This window comes from Pongo abelii, chromosome 16 (genome assembly GCF_028885655.2).
Source record: "Pongo abelii isolate AG06213 chromosome 16, NHGRI_mPonAbe1-v2.0_pri, whole genome shotgun sequence".
NCBI lineage: Eukaryota > Metazoa > Chordata > Mammalia > Primates > Hominidae > Pongo > Pongo abelii.
In genome coordinates, this window is record NC_072001.2 from 102,077,610 (window position 1) to 102,101,536 (window position 23,927).

The 23,927-nt window shown below is 46.6% G+C and overlaps 1 protein-coding gene across 3 annotated transcripts in view; it reads left to right on the top strand.

Moving 5' to 3' along the window:
* Positions 1-23,927, top strand: part of IGF1R (insulin like growth factor 1 receptor) — a 315,543-nt gene that overhangs the window by 254,204 nt on the left and 37,412 nt on the right. For all 3 annotated transcript variants that reach the window (XM_009250188.4, XM_009250187.4, NM_001131787.1), the window contains 8 exon segments: positions 5,537-5,751; positions 8,168-8,294; positions 9,898-10,136; positions 12,817-12,984; positions 13,517-13,721; positions 19,025-19,308; positions 20,697-20,833; positions 21,341-21,500. In XM_009250188.4, coding sequence (XP_009248463.2) covers positions 5,537-5,751; positions 8,168-8,294; positions 9,898-10,136; positions 12,817-12,984; positions 13,517-13,721; positions 19,025-19,308; positions 20,697-20,833; positions 21,341-21,500 — 1,535 coding nt within the window.

Below are 23,927 nucleotides of genomic sequence, written 5' to 3' on the forward strand. Positions count from 1 at the left end.
ACATGATTTTTATAAAATAGCTTATTTTTAAGCTCTTGAGTAAGAGAATGTTTTCACTATCTGGAAAATCCCCTTGTTTGGACAACGTTGTTTCCTGATGGCATCAGATAACTAAGGAGTTAAAATTTCACATTCTTTGGTGCTACTAAGGATTGTTGCCTTGAAAAGAAGAAGGAAAAGGTAGATGGAGGGTGGTGAGTTAAAAGAATTGAAATTCGCGGATAGGCATTTCTATGCTTTGGTTCCTACCACTTGACTTTGCAACACACAGTGCTTTGTAATACCTTCTTGGAGCTCTAAGGTTAGGCTGAAACATGGCCGCTTTTTCACATTTCCCTGGGACTTTTGGAAAATATACACTCAACCCTGTGACCCAGCAATTCCAGGATCCGCCCAAGAGAAATGAAAACATGCCCACACAAGACTTTGTATGAATGTTGGTAGCAGTATTACTCATAATAGCCTCCCGGGACTCCCCCGACCCCCAGGCCAAAAGAAAGACCCACTGGAAACCATTCAGATGTTCATCAACAGATGAGTGGATAGAAAGATAAATGGATAAATGAAATGTGGCACAAAGGACACTGACTACTCAACAATAAAAAGACCTGAAGTATGACACGTGTTACAACATGGGTGACCCTCTAAAACATTAGGCTAAGTGAAAAGAAAAAATCCAGACACAAAAGACTACATATTGTATGACTCATTCGTATGTAATTTGCAGAAAAGGCAAAACTATAGAGACAAAGCAGACCAGGGATGGCTGCAAGGAAGAGGTGGAGATTGACCACCAATGGGAATGAGGGAACTCTTGGATAATGGAAATGTTCTGAAACTGAGTAATGGTGATGATTGGACAGTTGTGTAAATTTACGGAAGCTCATGGAATGATGGGTGAATTTTTTTTTTTTTTTTTTGAGATGGAGTCTCGCTCTGTCACCCAGGCTGGAGTGCAGTGGCGCGATCTCGGCTCACTGCAAGCTCCGCCTCCGGGTTCACACCATTCACCTGCTTCAGCCTCCCAAGTAGCTGGGACTACAGGCACTCACCACAACGCCCGGCTAATTTTTTCTGTTTTTAGTAGAGACGGGGTTTCACCGTGTTAGCCAGGATGGTCTCAATCTTCTGACCTCAGGTAATCTACCCGCCTCGGCCTCCCAAAGTGCTAGGATTACAGGCGTGAGCCACCGCGCCCAGCCTGATGGGTGAATATTTGATAGGCAGATTATACTTCAGAAGTAAAGCTATTTTTAAGAAACACCTAACAAAACAAAGAGGAAACATTTTCTGAATATCTGTATAGTGCCTGGTTCCACCTAGATAGACATATCCACGCTTGCTGAACCCCTAAGGTTGATGTAAATATTGGATTTGGGGGAGAGTGGACATGATATAAACCAGCCCGTTTGCAGATGGATTGGTGGGAGCATCTGCAGAAAGGCAAAAAAGGCCAAATACTCTTATCAGTTGCAGCTGGCTCTGTTGCTGATGACAGCCTGTGTCCTGGGTTCTGATGCCCCCTAGAGACAGCCGTGAAGAGGCAATTTTCTCCTTGAAGAAAGGAACTGGAATGATTGGTTGTATAATTGCAGAATTGTTTTCAATATGTCAGCAAGCACTGAAAATGGGGAAACTGTCCCTTCCTACCTCTGTAGGCTGAAGACCTCGGGTTCAGCTCCATTTATCAGGGCACAGGACCTTCCTGTTCTGAGACTTTGTTCCAGGGGACTTTGACACCTTAGAGAGTAGCACAGGTTATCCTGCACTTTTGTGGGGTGATTAAAAGCTCACAGTATCATTTTATGTTTAGCCCATCCAATTCTTTCAACTGGCCTCAGGGCCAGAAAAGCAAGGAAGACACCCCCAGTTTGCAGCTGAGAGACTCCAGCCTGGGAGAGCTGAATAAATCTTTTGCCCAGAGGTATTCCTCAGTAAATGCTGGAGATGAGGCTCAGACCTGACCTTTGGATTCCCAGATGGAGTGCTCTGAACCCTGTACCTGGGGCTGTCTTCACCACTCAAATATCGATAGAGATAACATAGAGATGTCCTCAGGAAGATAACCAACTGTTCCCATCCTGTGTGGTCTACAGATTGGGAGATAGGGCCTACCCAATTGTAGAAACAAACATTTTTTACAACATAGAGAAGGCGGAGAACCAGGATACCAATATCAATAAAATCTGGATATCATAGAGCATATGGAAGCTAAAGAAAAATAAGTAACTGGTCAGGTGCGGTGGCTCACACCTGTAATCCCAGCACTTTGGAAGACCATGGCCAAGGATTGCTTGAGCCCAGGAGTTTGAGACCAGCCAGGGCAACGTAGTGAGATACCAGCTCTTTAAAAAAAAGAAAGAAAGAAAGAAAAATTAACCAAGCGTGGTGGGGCATACCTATGGTCGCAGCTACTTGGGAGGCTGAGGTAGGAGGGTAGCTTGAGCCTGGGAAGTTGAGGCTGCAGTGATCTGTCATTGTGCCACTGCACTCCAACCTGGATTACAGAGTGAGACCCTGTCTCAAGAAAAAAAAAAAAAAAAAACCTAATTTTTAAAAGCATTCTTTGAATGTAAAGGCTGTAAGCTTAGAAACAATTAGGAAATCGCATTTCCTGAGTAATTTACTTAAGTAGTCTTTTTCTTCAGGAAACAATGATAACTTTAGTGTATGCATATTTTAAAGATGTGCAGACAGGTCTCTGCCTTTTACCTTCTCTTAATTCTCACCTAATCATGGAAGGAATTTAGCGGGGAGCCTTGCCCCAAGCTGTGGCTGGAAAAACAAGCATGGTATTGACAGGCAGCTCATGAATGGCTTGATTATTATTTTGACAAGGGTTTTATTTTTATTTTTCTTTAGCTTCCACAGGCTCCATAATGCCTGGGTTTTATTGATATTGGTATCCTGGCTCCCAGCCTCTTCAATGATTGTAAAAAAAGTTTGTGTTTACTGTAAAAAGATAATCTTGCTTTTCAAAGTGATTAATCAAATATACAGAATTTCAGTGTGCCTGCCATTCATTTGTCAAATTCCTGATTTATAATTCATGCTTCCTCCTGTGGGGGAGAAGAATGTTTTGTTCAGAAGGTATTTTTGGTGTGGTTCTGTTCTCTGCTAGTGAAATTAGTTTACTAATAGAGGCCTGGTTCTGGGTGTAGATGGACGTTTGGCCTGATTAATTGGTCCTTACCGGCAGCCCAGAGGTTTCTTCATCAACAAGGAGATTTTGTCCTGTAACTAACTCAGGTACCTGGAAGCAGCCCGACATTTGGGGGTGCGTCGCTGCAGAGTCTCCTTTGGAGCTGGAGAAATCCATGAGCAAGAATGGACTTATGATAGGACACATCCATTTCCACTCCATCCCTCCTTCAGTTGTATGACTGCAGGGAGCCCTTCTGACCTCCAGCAGTGTCACTTGCAGCCTGGTAGTGAGAAACAGCAGGTGTGGATGGGGCCTACCTCCAGCAACAGTAGCGCCAGCTGGGCCATATCCTAGCACCGCTCCCCAGGAAACACGCCTTGTGTTGCATTGACCAGATCTGGAATCATTTGGACAATGTCTTATGCTGCTTTTCCAGGAAAGCTGTGTGTTCAGGAGTGAGCCCTTACTGAAAGGAAGGAATTGTTGACTCGCAAGTTTTTGCTACCGGTTTGGTGGCCACTAATGTGTCCAGAGGCCTAAAGATGGGCTTGTGAGGAGCCTGACTTAGCTTCAGAGGCTCTGTCTTTCGACTCACTTGTGTGTTCACTGCACCCCTGTGCTGGCAGGACTCCCACCTCCACCCCCAGCACTTGTGTGGACAGAGCCCAGTGCTCAGGAAAGGGTTGGGCTTCAGGCTTGTGGGGCGGATTCCGTGGTGGCTCTGTGACTCCTTCTGGGCATTCTTAAAGTAGACAGGGAGCTTAGATGTCACCTGTGCATTCCCCTTGTTGTCCTACGAGTGAGTAAACAGGGCTACAAATAGCACTAAGGGATCTGCACGTGGCTGTGCAGCTCATTAATGGCATTTCTGGTTCTGGGTCCCAGTCTCTGAACTCCCTCCTGGTCTGACCTCCCTTTGTGAATGTTCGGGAAAATGTTACAGGGCTGCTTGGCAGTATTGTAACCATAACTTGTGCTTTACTGTAAATGAGAATCAGGCTGAGGATTGACCAGCTGGTTAGAGGTCCTGGTTTGGGTGTAAATGAAGACCTCACCAGATGCAGAGAGATCCCCAATGAACATAGCCTCCAAGGCAGAGGAAGCCTTAGGGGTTCTGTTTTGTCCTGGCTATGCTGGCTCCGCAGGGAGGGCTGGGGTCCTTTTTCCTTTGTGTGTTTATACATTAGATCTGTGAGTGGATCTTAGAAATCACTCAAAGTACTGCACTGATTCCTAAACTTAGTAAGAAGCAGAGCAGGAAGAGGAGAGGAAGGATTCACGGTCCATGGGGATCAGGCCCATCAGCACAGAGGACTCAGATTGTCAGCCCTGGCATTGCCTGCTGCCTTCCTGGGGAAGCCAGAGAGAAAGGCTCACTGCAGGGATCTTTGTCTAGACCCAAGCCGTAGCTGTCTGCTTTCTTGCCTCTCCAGGGATGGACTTGTCCTGCCACCTGGTAGCCAGATAGAATGGCTTCCTGTGCTGGTTGGATCCGCACCCTCTGGGGCAGAAGCCATGTCTGGTTTGGTGGGCTTTGGTCCTCCACCACCTCACTGGAACTCAGCCTCTCCTAGATTGCTGGTTCTCCATGTGTGGTCCAGGGACCACAGCAGGGGTCAGCACCACCTGGCATTTGTGATAAATGCAGATTCTTTGCCCACCCCAGCTGAATCAGAAGCTCTGGGGGTGGGGCCCAGCACTTTGCAAACAAGCTTTGTGCACACTGAACTTGGAGAACCACGGTGTTGGACTCCGAGTCCTCTTGCCTAGATGAGACGCCCGAGGGCACTGCCTGTTAGCAGCTCTTCCTCCTCCCCGACACCTCCAGGGACTGGAGCTGGGGCTTCTCAGAATGAAAGATGAATGAGGGAGGGAGAAGGCCCAGGGTTGACCCCCCACAAGCTTGTCTCCCTGTCTCATGCTGTCTCCTATCCCATCATGCTGCTGATTGGGCAGGATTTACTTCCATGGATAATGGGAGACTTTAGAGCAAAGTGTATGCTGTTCCGATTGGGTAGCAGAGCATGTCTGTTCTCTCATGGACTGCTTTCAAGCACCTTGTACATACTTGGCTGAGAAAAATAACCAAAGGCATTTCTTGGGCATGATTCTAGTAACATCCTCTGGTATAAGAAGTATTATTTGATGGTAATAGAGGTCATAAAATTAATTAGCATCTTACCGATTTTGATATGTTATCCTTGAATCATCTTGTTGCCATTGTTAATAGCAACTATCTGTTCTCCTGTAGTGTTAATAACTAAATCTCTTATTGGCAAAGGAAATGTATTGTGGAGCAGGTGGCAAAGAGGACCTGTGTTACGTGGCCAGCAGGCTAGAGGGGACTGTGGCCAAGGGCAGGTGCGCTAACAGCGATTTCTGTGCTTCTAGGAATTACTCCTTCTACGTCCTCGACAACCAGAACTTGCAGCAACTATGGGACTGGGACCACCGCAACCTGACCATCAAAGCAGGGAAAATGTACTTTGCTTTCAATCCCAAATTATGTGTTTCTGAAATTTACCGCATGGAGGAAGTGACGGGGACTAAAGGACGCCAAAGCAAAGGGGACATAAACACCAGGAACAACGGGGAGAGAGCCTCCTGTGAGTGACAGCGTCCAAAACACCATGGGCCCGACCATCATGATGACAGCAGACCCTTCTCCTATGTGTGATGGCAGCTTTCCTCTGCAGCCCCTCCTCGTTTCACATGGGGGACCACTAGACCATCTTAACTAGCACTTTGCTCCTACTTATATGTCATCACAATCAGTAGTGGGCAGATACGTGATGTATTCATATTTATAAATTCTGTGCATCTCTGTGAGTATGTGAAACACTTATAAGTAGGTTCTCAAACTTTAAAGTGCTCCTTACAGAATGCACAGTTAAATGTCCTTTTATACACAGGTGCACAGATTATTTCTCTTTTTTCTTTTTTCTTTTTTTTTTTTTTTTTTTTTTTTTTTTTTTTTTTTTTGAGATGGAGTCTCACTCTGTCACCCAGGCTGGAGTGCAGTGGCATGATCTTGGCTCACTGTAACCTCCACCTCCTCGGTTCAAGCAATTCTCATGCCTCAGCCTCCCGAGTAGCTGAGATTGCAGACACCCGCCACCACGCCCAGCTAATTTTTGGATTTTTAGTAGAGACGGGATTTCATCCTGTTGGCCAGGCTGGTCTCAAACTCCTGACCTCAAATGATCCACCTGCCTCAGCCTCCCAAAGTGCTGGGATTACAGGCGTGAGCCACCATGCCCTGTCCGATTATTTTTCAGGGAAGAGCCAGTGTGCTCCAGCCCTGTGAGCTCTACCCTCCTGCTCCCACAGAAGGGAAGCACAGGCCTGTGGGGTGGAGGGGGCTCTGCCCTAAGCACAGCCCCTGTGGGCCACGGGTTTCCTGTCCCTTACACTCGGCCTCCTTGTTTCTCCCACCCCAACATGAAAAAGATGGAGTGAACCTGCATCCCTGAATTGATACTGCTTTTTAAATTGAGAACAATATAATTACAGCCTTGTACTGGTTATAAAACTTTAAGGTCTCATATCAGAGATACAGCAGTGCCTTTCTCATCTAACCCTGTGTAGAATACGGCTGCTGAGAATGGTGTGGCTCTCTTTGGCTGGATAGGGTTATAAAAGTAAATCATCTTTTCACCTTTGGCTTTTAATAAGGGAAGGGTATTAGAAAAAAAGTAATTTGATGAAGAGTGATTTGTGCGTGTGTGCACACAGACACACTTATAGATGTAAGTGTAAATCAGAACTGATGCGTGTTTGGCTTTGGCTTGTTTTGCTGGTGTCTGGATTTACCTGGCGACACTTGTTGCTCTGGGGGATCTTAGAGGGAAGCATGCTGACTGACCTAGGGCTGAACAGCAGGCTGACGACCAGCGCCGCCTGCCGCCCCCTGCCCCCTCTGTCCCTGCAAAGCCCCTGCCTTGCTCCCCGTTCAGATCATAGTAAAATCGGATGCATCAGAGTATTTCAGAGTGCTTGTCTCCTTAGAGTCAGCCAGCCTGACCTGTCAGATGATAATACATAGTAGCCATTTATTTTCTTTTGAAAGCAAAATCATGATTTCCTCTCTAAATAACACTTCAGCAGGAACTGTGACATTTCCCGATCCCAGTTGCGCACATTTTGTCCCGAAGACTTCTTAGCTCTTTTACTGTCTTCAGTCCCGCTGCTTCACCTCTTGAGTGTGTAGTGGGATTCAGGCAGATAAGGGGGCGAAAGGACAACTCGTCAGAGAGCTCTGGGTCTCCATGAGGGTGGGCAGTCATCAGTCTTTCCTTGGTCCTTATCGTAGTTTGAATTTGGTCCAAGGAATAAGAGAGACACTTGGCACAGCTTCCCTGCCATACCCGCCAGCCAGGCCTACTTCCCATAGAGCACGTTAGGCTTGGCCAAGTGAGATCTTCTTGTCAGTGCGTAATCCAGCCTCCTGTTGTTTGTCAGCCCTAGCTGGAGGCCTCACAGGAGTTCCTGTGTCCTTCTAGTTTGATACCAAGTTTAGACCAAGAAAAGTTCCTTTCTGTGGCACATCTGTGTTCTCTTACCTGTCTTTGGTGGTTGTACAGGAACAGGCAGATATCCACAACTGCAGAACAAGTGTCATCGTCTCTCTAAGAAGTTTCAGGGCAGCCTAAAGGGTCACCTTCACCCTACCAGGCCCCCTTTCATAGCCAGGATCTTAGGGATGGAGAAGAAAGATACGTTCACCTCGTTCACTGACGTCGCCCCTTGTTGTCAGGTTAGGAAACCCAGGTTCATGTCCAAGTCCCTGGGCAAGTAGCCAGCGTAACTGATTGACCTAAAACAGAGGATGGAACCCTTGGAGCTCTGCATAGTGAAATGTATGATTTCTTAGTGGAAAACGAGAAAGCCACTGAGGAAGCCCAGAAGGGAACTTAGCATATACAACCAGCTTTGGGGAAGGGGGAAGCAGTGCCGAGCAAGACAGGTGCTTTTCAGAGACACATGAATCTCTGTCACTCACAGATGTACTCTTTGCCCCAGGTGAAAGTGATGTCCTGCATTTCACCTCCACCACCACGTCGAAGAATCGCATCATCATAACCTGGCACCGGTACCGGCCCCCTGACTACAGGGATCTCATCAGCTTCACCGTTTACTACAAGGAAGCGTGAGTTTTTGCTTTGGGTGATGCCATTCTGTTGACAGGGTTACGAATGGGAGAGGCCAGTCTTTTGATCCTTGAATGGGTTGGCTGAATACAGGGGGTCAGCAGAGTCCCCAGGGAGAGCCACACCGAGCATCCCTACTTCATCCTCATGCACCCTCTCGGGCTGTCCCTGTGATGTCAGTCACAGCCAGTGACAGCCATGAATGGGAAAGTGTTAGCTCGAGGCCTGTCATTCTTTAGTGAGTGATTAGAGATGTTTGAATAAAATAAACCCAAAGTGGGGAAAGCATGTTTTTTCCAGAAGTAGGTCAGTCCAGACTCATAAACGATGATGGGGAACTTCACTGAAATATCGTTTCAGCCTCCTTACCCACTAGGCCTACTCCAGGAACACCCTGCAGGCATGTGGCTCTCTTGTATCATCTTATTCCTGTCTCTCTCTGTGTGCCTCTCCCAAGCTGTGGCCCTCTGCTCTAGGTCATGAGCCTTCCAAACAAGCGAAGAAAAGTGGAGAGAGAACGGCCTTCATGTCTTGAGCCTTTTGTGACTTCTTCCAGACTCTGTTGGGAGCTTTTCTTGTGCAATCACATGACATTCACCCATCTAAGCAGCCGAGGCTTATTCCTCCCGACTGCAGCCCTCTTTGGTCTCCCTCTTCCTTCCTCGGCCTCCTATATCCAGGTGGCTACCCCGGTCTATTTAGCCATCCCCTTACCCAGGTCCCATCTTAATCCCATAGTTCTCTTTCCCAGATGTGTGGCTTCCAAAGAGCAGGAACCAGAGGCACCTTATGACAGCATCTTGTACTCTTTCCTCCTGCCAGAGCTGGGGTCCTATGAATGAGAAATTGGGTACTTAGGATTACTAGGCTTTCAGAGTTGATACACAGGGGAGCCCCTCATGATCTCCTATCTCATGACAGCAGACAGTGTTTTGTTAATGTTTGTTTCAGAAGCCAGCGGCCAGCAGCTGTCCAGCCCTTTTAGCTGATAAATGTAAAATATCTACCCAACCATGCATCTGTGCAAAGTACTATATTCTCTTTGATAGTCACACCAGTGCTTTGGCAATGTCAGCTGGTAATTTCACTGAGGACTTGATGCTAGTTTCTAAGGCAATCTGGAAACTAAATATTTGAATATTATGAGATGCTTAAGCATCAGAATTGTTTATGAGCAATTTGAATTTTAGAAGCTACTTCTGTTTGTCTGTAGGAAAGTCATTTTTCTCCAACAGTTACCTTCTTTCAATATCTGATATTTGCATTAACTGACTATGCTTGTTTTTTTCTTAATGATGAAAAAATGCTGCAATCAGAAGAGAGAAAAATAGTATTTGCATATGTTCTTAAGGAGTAGTGACTATTGAATCCCAGTAACCGTTGAATTGGCTCTTCCTGAGGCAGACCATTGAATTCTGTAGTGCCCGACTGGGGAAGCCCAGAGTCCAGTCACTTCATTTCTTCTTCTATAAAAGTCTAATTGATTATTTGTTTATTTAGACCTCCCATTATAGAAAGTGTGACATGCTGGGCCTCTGGGGAAGATTTTGAGGGTTTTGATGTCAGAGCCCCGAACTTTCTCTGAACTTAATTGTCTTTCAGACCCTTTAAGAATGTCACGGAGTATGATGGGCAGGACGCCTGCGGCTCCAACAGCTGGAACATGGTGGACGTGGACCTCCCACCCAACAAGGACGTGGAGCCCGGCATCTTACTGCATGGGCTGAAGCCCTGGACTCAGTACGCCGTTTACGTCAAGGCTGTGACCCTCACCATGGTGGAGAACGACCATATCCGTGGAGCCAAGAGTGAGATCTTGTACATTCGCACCAATGCTTCAGGTATCCATGCCTAGACAAGCCCCCAGCATCCACGCTTCTCCACAAGCTCACTGGCCTTGCTTGTACCAGGTGTCATTGTAGGGTTAGCAGTGAGCTATGCCTGTTGTCTTTCTTGTCAATAGGTAACACTGTGTCATATTCTTTCCCCACTGCTAACACATTAGGCTCTTCTGTGCCATTTTCTGGCCTCGGTACTATCTTCCATCATCTCCTGCTTTGTGCCTATGAGCCCGGGTCCTCCAGGGTGCTGGGCTGGTTTCATTGGAAGGCCCAGCCTGGAAACATTCATCTTCGGCTGCCCTTCTTTCTTGCTTATTTTGTTGTTCAATCCTCCAGGAACTGAAACCATGCTGATCTGTGTTCCACTTAATTCATGTAACTCACTGGTATTCCATCTTCATTCTGGAGCCTATAGAGTTCCAAAGAGGTCAACAAAAGTTGAAAGACTGCAGATGTAGTGTGTTGTGGATATTCAAAGTATTCACTGATGATGATGTTCCTCCTTCCTTTATCTTTAGGTTCTAAACCACCTCATTTCTCAACTCCAGATCTGGAAACAGTAAAAGCAAACATTAATAGTTTCCAGTATATAAAAACTAGTTTAGAAATAGGAAAATCCACTTCCGTTTTAAAGACACTGATTGTTTTAGTCTATTGGAGATTCTGTCACAAAAAAACAGTGTAGCCTGGGTGGCTTATAAGCAATAGAAAAGTATTTCTCACAGTTCCAGAAGCCACAAAGTGCAAGATCAAGATGCTGGCAGATTTGGTGTCTGGTGAGGGCCCACTCCCTGGCTTATAGATGGCTGTCTTTTCATTGTGTCCTGGCATGGTGGCAGGGATGCGGGAGCACTCTCCAGGACCTCTCATAGAAGGGCCCGGATTCCATTCATGAGGGCTTCACCGCCATGACCCAATCACCTCCCAAAGGCCACACCTCCTAATTCCATCCCCTTAGGGGTTAGGATTTTGACATGTGAATTTTGGTGGAGGACACAGACATTCAGTCTGTAGCACTGATAAACATTCTTTGATAATAGCCATTATTTTAATGGGTAAGGTGTTTCTAAATACCCATAAGTGAGCACAAAATGAGTTTAAATGGCAGAGAGGAGGGTGAGAAGAAAATGCTGGTGGGGAGAACCTTTTGCTGTGCACGCCTGCTTCTTCCTCCCCTCCTAGCCCATTTCCATGACCTTGTAAGTGGCCACAGTCATGTCACTGGGTAAAGTGCTTATTCAAACAAAATTGGCACAGGCTTCTGATCCTGGGTGTGGGTTGGTGTAGCAGAGGTTCAATGCAACAGAATAAGTGTTTCATCTTAAAATTTGGAAGTAACCCCTGCCCAGCAATTCACTGTAGCGTTTGGGAAACATAGGAGTATCTGCTTATTGTGACAGATTCTCAAGAAACCTGTTTCCTTTCCGCAAAGATGGAAACCAGGTACTGTACAAATGAGTCAGTTTACTACGTTTTGTCCTCTGTCCTTACAGGCAGCAGAGACAGACAAGAACTTGGTCCTCTGCCTCTGCTGTTTTGTGACACCTATCATAAGAATGTATCTAGGAATGAGCTGTTTGTTTTTGAAGTATTTATTTTTGGAAACCCTAAAGTGGCTGAGCATCAAGTGGTTGTGTTTTCTCTGAAAACGCTAGTATTAGTCATAACCTTTTTCCAAAGTATCATCCCTTGAAGATGTTCAGAACCTTGTGTGTATTGTATAACCTGGAGCACCCTCAAGCTGTCCGCCCTTTTCAAGTTTTAAAAATGGCTTAGGCAAACATGTTGCTTAAGTGATATCCAGTGAAGGTGTCTCCTGCACTTTGGAAAAACCGTCAACATTGATGCTTTTTTGTGACCCAATAAGGACAAGATTTCAGTGGTTCTGGGATGCATTTGATCTTTATGCACACTTCAGCTCTGGGTTTGGGTTCAGGGGTCAGCATAAGTAAAGCTTGATCAGATAACTGTGCTTTGCCTGTAATCGGCATTCATTCTGCTGGTGACAGAGTCCTTTGCTCGAAATGAGGCTTCCATGCATTTGCAGTTCTAAACTGCTTTTCAGAGTCGTGCCTCAGTCATTGTACTGAAAGAGGCCTGTGGAAATGGTGGACTTCTGTGTTCTTTGCATTGCCTCTCCCCCATCCCTCTACACACAGCTGTGACATGGGCACGCACCCTCCTTCACACACACAGACTCTCCAGCCCCCTTTCCACTTCCTCTTTCCATTTGGCTTCATGACATTTTTATCAGAGATTCAAAATCTCAGATGAAATCCAAGTCGGCCTATTTTACCAGTTGTCGAAATTGCTGGAGTTCAGCACTGTGGAGAATGGCAGTTGTAATAAATGAGAAATACCAGGTGTTTGAATTAGCTGTAGATTTTCATATTGTCTCTTCTAACCCTGCTTGTGCCCCCGCAGCCTTTTTCCATTTACAACTCAGTAATGTTTGTTTTCACAGAGATTACCTGAGGAAATAGATTATAAAGGGAAATGTTGGCATTTAAAGTAGTACTATTTCAAAATAAGGTTCACTTTTCACTTTGTATTTCATTGTTCATTGTTATTTTCTTATCCAGGTCAAACTGGCAGTTTCCTGTTGGCTTGCCAGAGTATCTGATAGCCTGAATCTTAAGTTCATTTCATTTTCTAGAATGTTCTTTGTTCCCCTTTCCAGTTCCTTCCATTCCCTTGGACGTTCTTTCAGCATCGAACTCCTCTTCTCAGTTAATCGTGAAGTGGAACCCTCCCTCTCTGCCCAACGGCAACCTGAGTTACTACATTGTGCGCTGGCAGCGGCAGCCTCAGGACGGCTACCTTTACCGGCACAATTACTGCTCCAAAGGTAAGGGTGCAGCAGCAGCCTGGACGGAGGGTGTGACCGTTCATTCCTGTGGTTTTAATGTACCTGAGTCCTAATATTACACATATCAGATAACAGTGTAGTTCTCCATTGGAAACCAGCTATCTTCTTTTCTTTTTTTTGAGACAGAGTCTCACTCTGTTGCCCAGGCTGGAGTGCAGTGGCGCGATCATGGTTCACTGCAATTTCTGCCCCCAGGTTCAGGCATTTCTCATTCCTCAGCCTTCCGAGTAGCTGGGATTACAGGCATGCACCACCATGCCCGGCTAATTTTTTGTATTTTTAGTAGAGACGGGGTTTCACCATGTTGCCCAGGCTGGTCTGAAACTCCTGACCTGAGGTGATTCGCCCGCCTCGGCCTCCCAAAGTGCTGGGATTATAGCCTTGAGCCACCACATCTGGCCGAGACCAGCTATCTTCTTGATTAAAGGTACTGAGAGCTATTATTTTTCCTCACAAGCATGCATAACAGCTTTCATTCCCACTCTTGTTTTGGCTTTTCTTTTCCGAGAAGACAAAATCCCCATCAGGAAGTATGCCGACGGCACCATCGACATTGAGGAAGTCACAGAGAACCCCAAGACTGAGGTGTGTGGTGGTGAGAAAGGGCCTTGCTGCGCCTGCCCCAAAACTGAAGCCGAGAAGCAGGCTGAGAAGGAGGAGGCTGAGTACCGCAAAGTCTTTGAGAATTTCCTGCACAACTCCATCTTCGTGCCCAGGTACCCAGCTCATGTGAAATTTCAGTTGGCAGAACCCACTGCTCAGGGCGGTTCTGTTGCCTTTCTCCCCACCAGGTAGCGTGTAAGTCAGCAGCTAGGGGTACGATACAGTAGCCATCGAAACAGAGCCGCAAAAGATGACAGGTTCGGTGAAGTGAGTCCCTGCGGAAGCCAGTCAGCCCTGAAGGGAACAGGGACCAGGGCTTGGGTTGCTGGGGCCGCCGGTGTGACAGGTACTGCTGTCTCAGCCACAACCCCCCACAGAGAGCAGGTGGGCACCCTGTGGTAGAGGCAGGGAGGGGAAACTCAAAGAGTACTGACAGCTGCTGCCTGGTGAGAGGAAAGGCCAGGATTTGGGTCCATCTCTGCCCTTGCCAATTCTCTCTGCTGCCTCTCTCAGCCTCACAGAGGAGGAGTGAAGCAAGAGGGAAAAAAATCAGAGTCTGTTGATTCTGATTTTGGAATCAGGCCTGATTCCAAACAGGGCCTTTCCAACCAAACACGTTGGAAAGGGCCTGACTTCAGAACATAGCCAGGTGCCACAGCATCCTTTACAAGTAAGTTTGGGAAGCAGTGTAGGGAGACAGCCTGCACTGGCTGTTTATTCCATGGTTACTCTGCCTTTCAAAGCAACACAGCCCCTGCCCCAGGGACTCTGCTCCTCTGCTTGGTCTTGGTTTCTGGGGAGTGGGGACAAAAGCAGAGGAAAGTAAATGTTCATAGCAGGACCGTTCATAGTAGCCAAATCCGGAAACAGCCCAATGTACATCAACAGGTGAGTGGCTCAATAAAATGGGCTCGAACCATGCAGTGGAATATTATTCAGCCATAAGAAGGGAGGAAATTTTGATCCATGTCACAACACAGATGAACCTTGAAGACACCATGCCAAGTGAAACAAGGCCAGACACAAAAGGACAAATAGTGTATGATTTTATGTTGTGTGAAATATATGGAATGGGCAAATGTATGGTGACAGAAAGTAGATTTGAATTTACCAGGGGATGGGGATAGAGTGTGGAGGGGAATGGGAATTATTCCATAATCGATAGGTTTTCTATTTGGAGTGATGAAAATTTTTGGAAATAGATAATGATGATAGCTGTACCATTCTGTGAATGCAATTAATGCCACTGAATTGTACCCTTAAAATGATTAAAATGGCAACTTTTTATCTTATGTATATTTTATTTTGTTTTAAAATTTTATTTTAATAAAAAATGTTAAACAATTTTTTTTTCCTTTCAAAAAAGTAGTGTGTGGGAAAGGAGATGGCAGCACAGTGGTGTTCCCTGGCTCCCTCTTCCTGTAAGATTATAGTGCAGATTTTGGAAACGACCTCATGCCTGAAAACTAGGCCAAGGAGTTGGATTTAAATCAGCATGGTACCCACGAGCTGCCCACCCACAGTCCCCACAGCGCCCCCGCTGCCAGCACCCCACCCAGCACGTTCCCTTCCCCTCACTGCCCCCAACCCTGAGAGGAGCCTGTAGTGGCTGTTTATTCCGCAGTGACTGCTCTTAGAGGCTTTCTTAGGCTGTAACAACAAATGGTTTTTAAAGTGATTTTTTTTTTTTCTGCCAAGTGACCTTTTTGATATTTGCAAAATGGTTGAAATAGCTATCTCACTTCGAGAAATCAGTAAAGTGGGAAATAAAGACTGGTTAGAACTGGAGGCACTATTTCCTTTTGAGAGTGAGCCTCTTCATTGCTTGGTGGCTTTTTTCCCCTCCCCTCCTCTCTCGAAGTTAAAACCACCAGAGCAGCCAGTTGCGGTGGCTCACGCCTGTAATCCCAGCACTTCGGGAGGCTGAGGTGGGCAGATCACAAGGTCAGGCGTTTGAGACCAGCCTGGCATCATGGTGAAACCCCGTCTCTACTAAAGATACAAAAAATTAGCCAAGCGTGGCGGCATGCACCTGTAATCCCAGCTACTTGGGAAGCTGAGGCAGGATAATTGCTTGAACCCGGGAGGTGGAGGTTGCAGTGAGCTAAGATTGCACCATTGCACTCCAGCCTGGGCAACAGGGCAAGACTCCATCTCAAGAAAAAAAAACACCAGAGCTGCGAGAAGGGCCTGCGAGTCCCTCATGGCCTCTCCTAGCCTGCCCCGCTGGGGGAGTCTTCTGCCTGCTGGTAGGTGGCAGGGCTTTGAGTGTGAAGCTTGAGGTTCAGTGCCCAAGGCCATTTTCTTATCCAGGATATCTTTGTATCACTGGTGGTTCCTAGAAAGCAGAAAGTTTGAGGACTGGAAAGATTGCAAAGAGGTTTGGAAACTGGAACTCAATGAGGTTTGGTGACTTCTCCGACATCCTAATTAATTAAGAATCGGTTTGGGACCTGGTCCTTATTCCCACACACCGACTCTCTTTTCCCCCTCTTCTCCTCCATTGCGTTGCTTCTTGTGGTCCTTTCCACCTAGAACAGCAGAGGCTCAGCTCGTGGCAGCTCCTGCTGCCCGCCACACGGAAGGACGGATTTAGAGTGTCCCAAAGCAGGCTGGGCGGGAAGTTTGTTTTTCTCTATCGTGGGCCCTTGGTTACGTTGCTGTCTTGTTCCACCAACCAGCAGGAGGTTCGGGTTGTGAGTCAAGGTTTTGGAAAGATTTTGCTCAAAGGCCCCTTCCTTTCAGTTGTAGTTACAAGGCAAGACCTGTTGTTTTCTCATCAGACGTAGAGCACAAGATTAAGTGATGTGAAGGCAGAGCTGTGATTGACACTGATGTTATTAATGCACAGCATTGGTGGTGTTGGGTTCAAAACAAGTTTCCTCTATTCTGCTTGTGAAGTGTGTTTACCTGTCCCCCGAGTCCTTCCTTTCTCTCTCCTAAGACAAGTCCAACTTGTGATTCTCTCTTTTCATGGATGTATATAAAGACAATATTTTGTCCGTGGTGAAAGGCCATAATTTTTAAGAAGTTAAAATGTTTGTTTTTTGCCTCCTGCTGAGTTCTGGCGGAATTCCAGTAAAGGAGTGTCCAGCAGAAAGAATGACTGAATCACAAAGTCTGGCTTTCTGTTTTGCAAGTGAATTGTCCGAAAATGGATTTGATTTCTTTCATTTCATTCTGAGAACAATTTATTTGTGGGATAAAACCATTTAAGTAAGATTTAGTTCCTTATAAATTGTCCAGAATATCCTGTGTTTTGAAGTAGAGTGGAAGCTAGAGTTTGTAAAACTTACTAGTTTCTGAAGTCAATATTTGCAGTAAATGCCTTTCTTTGACTACTGTCTTTATTTTGTAAATCACATAGTTTGGTTTAACTAGCTAAAATGTTGACATATGTTGGAAAGTAAAAGGTTTTCTGATAGGGCTAGGTTGTATCATGGGGTGGAGTGAGGAAAGTTGGCAGTAATGTTTGCTGTTGGGCACACGATTTGGAAATGTAGTTGTTTACCAAAAAAAGATGTATGGGCCATTGTGCTTCCTCTGTTCCTGCCTTGCAGATAATGTTCTGTGTCACCTCCCTCCCCTTGTCACTGCCTTGATGTCATCAGCATTGAGAGCTGTTTAGTCCCTAAAAGTGTGATGTTGATAAACAAGCAAACTACTGAGTATACTTCATGATATAATCCCAGTTAAGTGGGGGTGGGCTGGGCTGGGAGAGGGGTTTTGACAGAGAATTATTTTGCAGTGCATCAAACCTGAGCGACTTCTGACAGACACAAGTGTATGTTGTGTTGGTTTTGAAGGGACAGCAGGAAATTTGTTGATGATGTGTTGACAAAGATTTCCCTGACAGTAAATGTGGTTTATTGTGTTTTTCCCTTCCGGGAAGCTTGGTTAGCTAGTTGGTTGGTTTGCAGAGTGTGAGGATTGTGGATGATCGGCCTCATGTCCTTACCCTTCCTCCCCCAGTATTGTGAAAGCAAATGTACATGCCCTGACCTTGTGGTTTTCTGCTTGTTGGAATGAGCATATCTGTGTTGGGCAGTTTATGCCTTTGGTGGGACCCCCGTGTGCCACTACACGAAGAAGGACCATGTTTTCCTCAGGGGAATCCATGGGCTGAGAAGACTGGGGAGCCTCAGAGGCCCTTTCCCAAAGCCCCCTGCTCTCCCCTTCCAGGTTCTGGCCTAAGGACCAGCCAGAAGCCTGCCGAGCATCAGCCGAACCTGCAAGTGGCTTCTGGGCTGCTCCGTTCCCTGCGTGAGCTTTCCCTCTCTGCTGCTGCTGCCGCCGGTCTCTCCCCTCCATGGCACTGATGAGCTTCCCATGTTCTGGACTTTCTCATTTCCCTGGACAGATGGAATTCATCCCATTTGCTCCCTGCCTTTTGCCTATTCCTAAGACCAGTGACCTCAGCCCTGTTTTCTCACCACTGGTCCGTGGCTGACCTGAGGGTTGCCCTTTCTCCATCTGGGTGCTCCTCTCGTATTGTTTGTTTTTGTTGGTTCCTGTAAACATTAGGATTCTTGTTTAAAGGTTTCTAGGGGGAGCCACAAAGCCCATTTTTTCATATTTGACCAAAGCAGCAATTAGAGGGTTGTACCCTCATGCCTCAGCTGCCCTTTTCGGTGTGAATGTCCTTTTTGTGATGACTTTATGCACTCCCTTTTGCTTTTCGGTGGTTCCAGTCCCCATTCGAATCCATGACAAGGACTCTGCCCTCTCATGGGCAGGACCTTGGTGAGGCCACAGGTGCTCACTGCTGAGCGGGAGGAAGCCTGGGTGGGCTCCAGGGACCCGCAGAGTGTAGCAAGCACAGATGCTTGGGATTGGGGGTGGGCCCGCAGCAGGAGCCCCCAAGAAGAGCCCTGGGGTCTGTGGAGCTGCTTGCTGCTAGGCTGCAGGCATCTTTATTTCCACAGTCAGAGCAGATCCAAGGAGCCACCACCACAGGCTTTCATATCCCTCTGCCCCAGGTCTCTGGGGCCTCTGCCACACACCTCACCTCTCCCCTCCTGCCCTAATAAATCTTAGCACAGCTGGTAGGTTTGCCACCTTTAATGCTTAACCATAAGGTCTGTGACCAGATGGCCTGAGTGTTCTGATGACACAGCCAGGACTGCCTGGCCAAGAGTGGCAGAGACACTGTTTGCTTCTAGGTAAAATTGAAGAACCACTCTGAGAGCCGGGGGGTGGGGGTGAGAGTTTGTGTGCCCATTCTGACACTTGCAGAGTAGAGAAAGCAAGATAATGAGGAAGGACATCCCTGTGTTATTCATGAGTTCTTATCCAAGGGGGCTCAATAGCTCCTTCTATTCCACAGTTAAGATTCTTCTGTTACTCTTAACTCAAGTCACAGAAAAGATGAAAGAGGTAAAAGTACTTAAAAGCCACATTTCTCTCTTCCTTGCAGACCTGAAAGGAAGCGGAGAGATGTCATGCAAGTGGCCAACACCACCATGTCCAGCCGAAGCAGGAACACCACGGCCGCAGACACGTACAACATCACCGACCCAGAAGAGCTGGAGACAGAGTACCCTTTCTTTGAGAGCAGAGTGGATAACAAGGAGAGAACTGTCATTTCTAACCTTCGGCCTTTCACATTGTACCGCATCGATATCCACAGCTGCAACCATGAGGCTGAGAAGCTGGGCTGCAGCGCCTCCAACTTCGTCTTTGCAAGGACTATGCCCGCAGGTACGGTATGATCCAGCTGGCCCCATTGCCACCTTCCTCACAACCTAGTGGAGAAGATGTGTTTTATGGACACAGGGTCTGACACCCAGGGCCATGACCCTTAGACTCAGGCCTGCCTGCTAAATAACGTGCAGTCATTGGCAGGTGGCGTGTAGACCAGCTGCCCAGGGAATAGAGCCCACGCTCTCCTAGTGACACCACTCCCAGCTTGGTCTCTCCGTAGAACATGCTGGAAGCAGGGAGCTCTCTACAGGGTCCACCCTCCACCTGCTACTTGGTGCACATCGTGCACTCCCGCTGTCCTTTGTCCCTCTTGCGCACAAATCGGGTTGCCCCCTCCTGAGCCCTCACATATCCAGAGATGTCTCCAGTTAGTTGCCTTGATCCAGAGTAACCACTGCCCCTCAAGATAAACTCCTGGAGTAGCCTCCAGTCTTGCTTATTTAGTCTTTGGCTTTCCCTTGTTGTTAGACACTGCCTGTCATTCGGGCATTCATATGTCTTTGAAGGTGGGTGCCTTCAAAGACAGAACAAGAACTGTCCTGTTCTTTAGGAGGCCTCAGGTGGTAGAAAGAGCACAGAGGTGACGGGAGTCTGGGGCGTGGGGTCCTCCTGGGTGCAGTTCTGGCACTGAAGTCCATTGTAGCGTGCCTTGAGGCAGTCGTCAGGCTCCCTGCCTCAGTTTCCTTAGCCCTCCTAGGAGAGACATAGCCAGCTAACCCCTCAAGTGCCTTTTCCAGCTGTAACTTTCCATGACCTTTGCTTATCACCACTTTGTTTACTGCTTCAAGAAGCAAAAGCAAGAAAGGAACCACCGCAAGGTCAATCAGCCACTGAAGGAGTTGATGCCAGCAGGGAGGGCTTGCCCTGCTCTCGGCACCAGCCTCCCAGCAGCTTCCTCACAGGCCGGGCTTGGGGCCATCCTTCATGCCTGCATAAAAATTGCAGTTGCCGCGTGTAGCTGCGTGCCACTGAGGGTCACTGTCACAGCCGGCAGGCCCCGTGTCCTGCTTCTGCTTACTCAGCATCTTTTCAGGGCTGCTTGCGTTTGATGGCTTCACAAAGCTTTCTTTTTTCAAGTGGCAGGCACAGGATAGAAGAAAGTTACTTAGGTTGCCAAGATTTTCCTGCTGTGCTTGGCAGCAGGCTTTTTTTGTTAAGGGACTGGGGAGAAAGGAGTATCTTGTGGCATCTTGAGACATGCAAGTTGTGTGGTTGGTGTATTCTGAACCCTCCGCTGTGTGAGCAGCCCGCTCAGGGGCAGTGTACGTGGCTGATCTCCCTAGTCCTGCCCGTGTGGATGGGGGGATTATTCTCAGGTCAGCCCAATGTTGGCCTCCCTCCTTGGGAACCCAAATCCAACTTTGTCACTTGTTTAAATTGTACAGAAGGAGCAGATGACATTCCTGGGCCAGTGACCTGGGAGCCAAGGCCTGAAAACTCCATCTTTTTAAAGTGGCCAGAACCTGAGAATCCCAATGGATTGATTCTAATGTATGAAATAAAATACGGATCACAAGTTGAGGTAGGACTGGGGCGGTGGCCCGTGCCTGCATGTACTTCCATCCATAGACAGCATATGCTACCTGACTGCACAGGTTACCTCCTGGTTAGCACAGGACGTAATAAAATCCATGCCAAGTTGGTGAGGATTTGGGTCTTTCTACCCACTCCGCACTCTCTAAGGAGTACTGCATAGTGTGCAAAGAGCTAGGCTGCTTTTTGCCCTCAAGAAACAATTTCATTGTGTAAGATAACCTTGTGGCATAGGCCAGATCAGTTCTAATAACTTTTAATCCTTCTGGAGTTCTTGGTTACAAAAATGTTTGGTTAAAGCTTTTGGGTGTGCTTAAAGCTACTTGAGGACGACCTTTTAAGATTTGATTTCTTCGTCTTTACCGACACGCAGGATCATTGTTAGGTGGGAGGTCAGATCAGGCAGCTGGAGTCCCCAGTGTGGTGAGTTTAGTTGGCAGGCCCCAGATTTCTCCTGCATTCATGGGAAATTGACATGTATGTTTTGTTTCCCCAGGATCAGCGAGAATGTGTGTCCAGACAGGAATACAGGAAGTATGGAGGGGCCAAGCTAAACCGGCTAAACCCGGGGAACTACACAGCCCGGATTCAGGCCACATCTCTCTCTGGGAATGGGTCGTGGACAGATCCTGTGTTCTTCTATGTCCAGGCCAAAAGTAAGGCTTGTGGAGGGAGAAGAAACGTAGTAAAACTGAAAGCAGGATGGTCCAGGATTAGGACAGCCTGAGTGTTTATGGCTGTCTTATTTTCTGTTAAAATGGAGTTGGCCAACTTCCAGAAGGGTCATGCTAAGGTGCCGGCACATACTGGCACTGTGTGTGAAAGCTTGAGCAGGGCAGATGCCGAGCTTTGGGCTGCTACCTCATGTGGCAGGAAGGGAGAGGATCTGAGCCTCTCTTTTGAGGTGGTGTAACCACTGGACAGCCAGAGGAGACTGTTGCTTTCAACCTGGCTTATCTTCAAAGACCTTTTTTTTTTTTTTTTTTTTTTTTTTAAAAAAACAAAAGACATTTTATAAAGCATTGAATTGACCATTCCACCTCCTACTTGGTCAGTAAAGCTAGATAGGGCTCAGATTCAGGGCTTGAAATCCTAAGGGGTGTAAGGAACTCCAGAGGTCATCTGGTTCAGCCTGCTACAGGGCAGGAATCTCCACGGTAGCATCGCAGACCCTCCACTGCCCTTTTAAAGCCCCCATATGCGTTGGAAATGTACAGTGCTCACCCTTTGGTACAGAGACTGAGGAATGTGAGTTTATGCTCAAGTCATTAACAAGACAGAATTCTTAGGCTGTCCTGTGTGATGACTTCAGATTTTAAAACAAATTATAAGATGTATAAGCGCAACAAGGGCCCACATACTTGTTGTTTGACCAACAAAACTTAGTATTTTGGTGAAATTATTTCTGTATTGAGTTTCTGTTATTTCTTACTAGAAACCCAGTTTTTAAGATTATTTCATGTTCATGGAATGGGATCAAATTTGGCATAACACATAAAATAGCAATGCAGCCTCGCTTAGCGGTAACACTTTTGGGTCTAGTGGGCTGATATTTCCTGGTGTCCACATTTCTGCTACTCACATCTGGAGTTACGTTAAAACATGCACTCCGCCGGACGCGGTGGCTCATGCCTGTAATCCCAGCACTTTGGGAGGCCAAGGCGGGTGGATCACTTGAGGTCAGGAGTTTGAGACTAGCCTGGCCAACATGGGTGAAACCCCGTCTCTACTAAAAATACAAAAATTAGTTAGGGGTGGTGGTACACGCCTGTAATCCCAGCTACTTGGGAGGCTGAGTCAGGAGAATCTCTTGAACCTGGGAGGCAGAGGTTGCAGTGAGCCAAGATCATGTCACTGCACTCCAGCCTGGGTGACAGAGCAGGACTCCATCTCAAAAAAAAAAGGAAAAAAAAAAAAACCGCACTCAACAGGTCCAGCAATCTCACTTCTAGTGTATTTCTAAAGGCAATGAAATCAGTATGTCAAACAGCTCTCTGCACTCACATGTTCACTGCGGCACTATGAGTGGCCAAGACATGGAATCTGCCTGATGTCCATCACTATGTATATGAATGGATAAAGAAAACCTGGTACATATGCATTATAGAATACTATTCTACCATAAATTAGAAAAGAAAAATGTTGTTTGTGGCAACCTGGATGAACCTGGAGGACATGACATTAAGTTAAATAAGCCAGACACAGAAAAACAAATACCACATGATCTTTCTGATAATGTGGAATCTAAAAAGTTAAGCTCATGGAGAGTAGAATGGAGGTTACCAGGGGCTGAGTGTGAGGGAGCAGATTTGGGGAGATGTTAGTCAAAGGATACAAAATTTCAGTTAGATAGGAGGAATAAGTTCAATAGGTCTGTTGTACAATATGATGACAGTAGTAATGATGTATTCTTAAAAATTGCTGAGACAATAGATTTTAAGTGTTCTCACCACACACAAAAAAATGTGATGTAGTGCATATGTTAATTAGGCTAATTCAGCCGTTCTACAATGTATGCATATTTCAAAATAATGTTATACATGATAAATATATACAACTTTTATTTGTATATTAAAATTAATTAATTAAAAAAAAAAGATCTCCAGTAGTCACCTGGTCAGCACCAGATATTCTAACCTGTTTGTGATATCTGAAAATCCTAATACAGACAGCAAAAGCAGGATGGGGGTGAATAGAACTGCAAATCTTGAGCCAACATTTTATGTGCCTGGCACTGTTCCTGGGTTCAGGTTTTTAGGGGTAAATGGATGTTTAGGCAGATAATTTTGTCAATTAAAATAGTCTGAATTCTCCCATCTAGTCCAGTTAAGCTAGTCTCACCAGTTAGTCTGTGCCACCTTTGCAGCGCCTAGAACCTTCATAATGTTCCTGCAACCTTGTCCAGAGTAGTGTCTTGCTTGCTTTGTCTTTCTCTCCCCAGCCTCCTCCGCTCCTCTTTTTCCTCCCCTCCTCTTTTTCCTCCCCTCCTCTTTTTCCTCCCCTCCATCTCCTAGAAACAGATCCTAGTTTGGGGGTCTGTGATCTGTGAAACAGCAACCTTGGCTTCTGGGGTTGAGTGAACT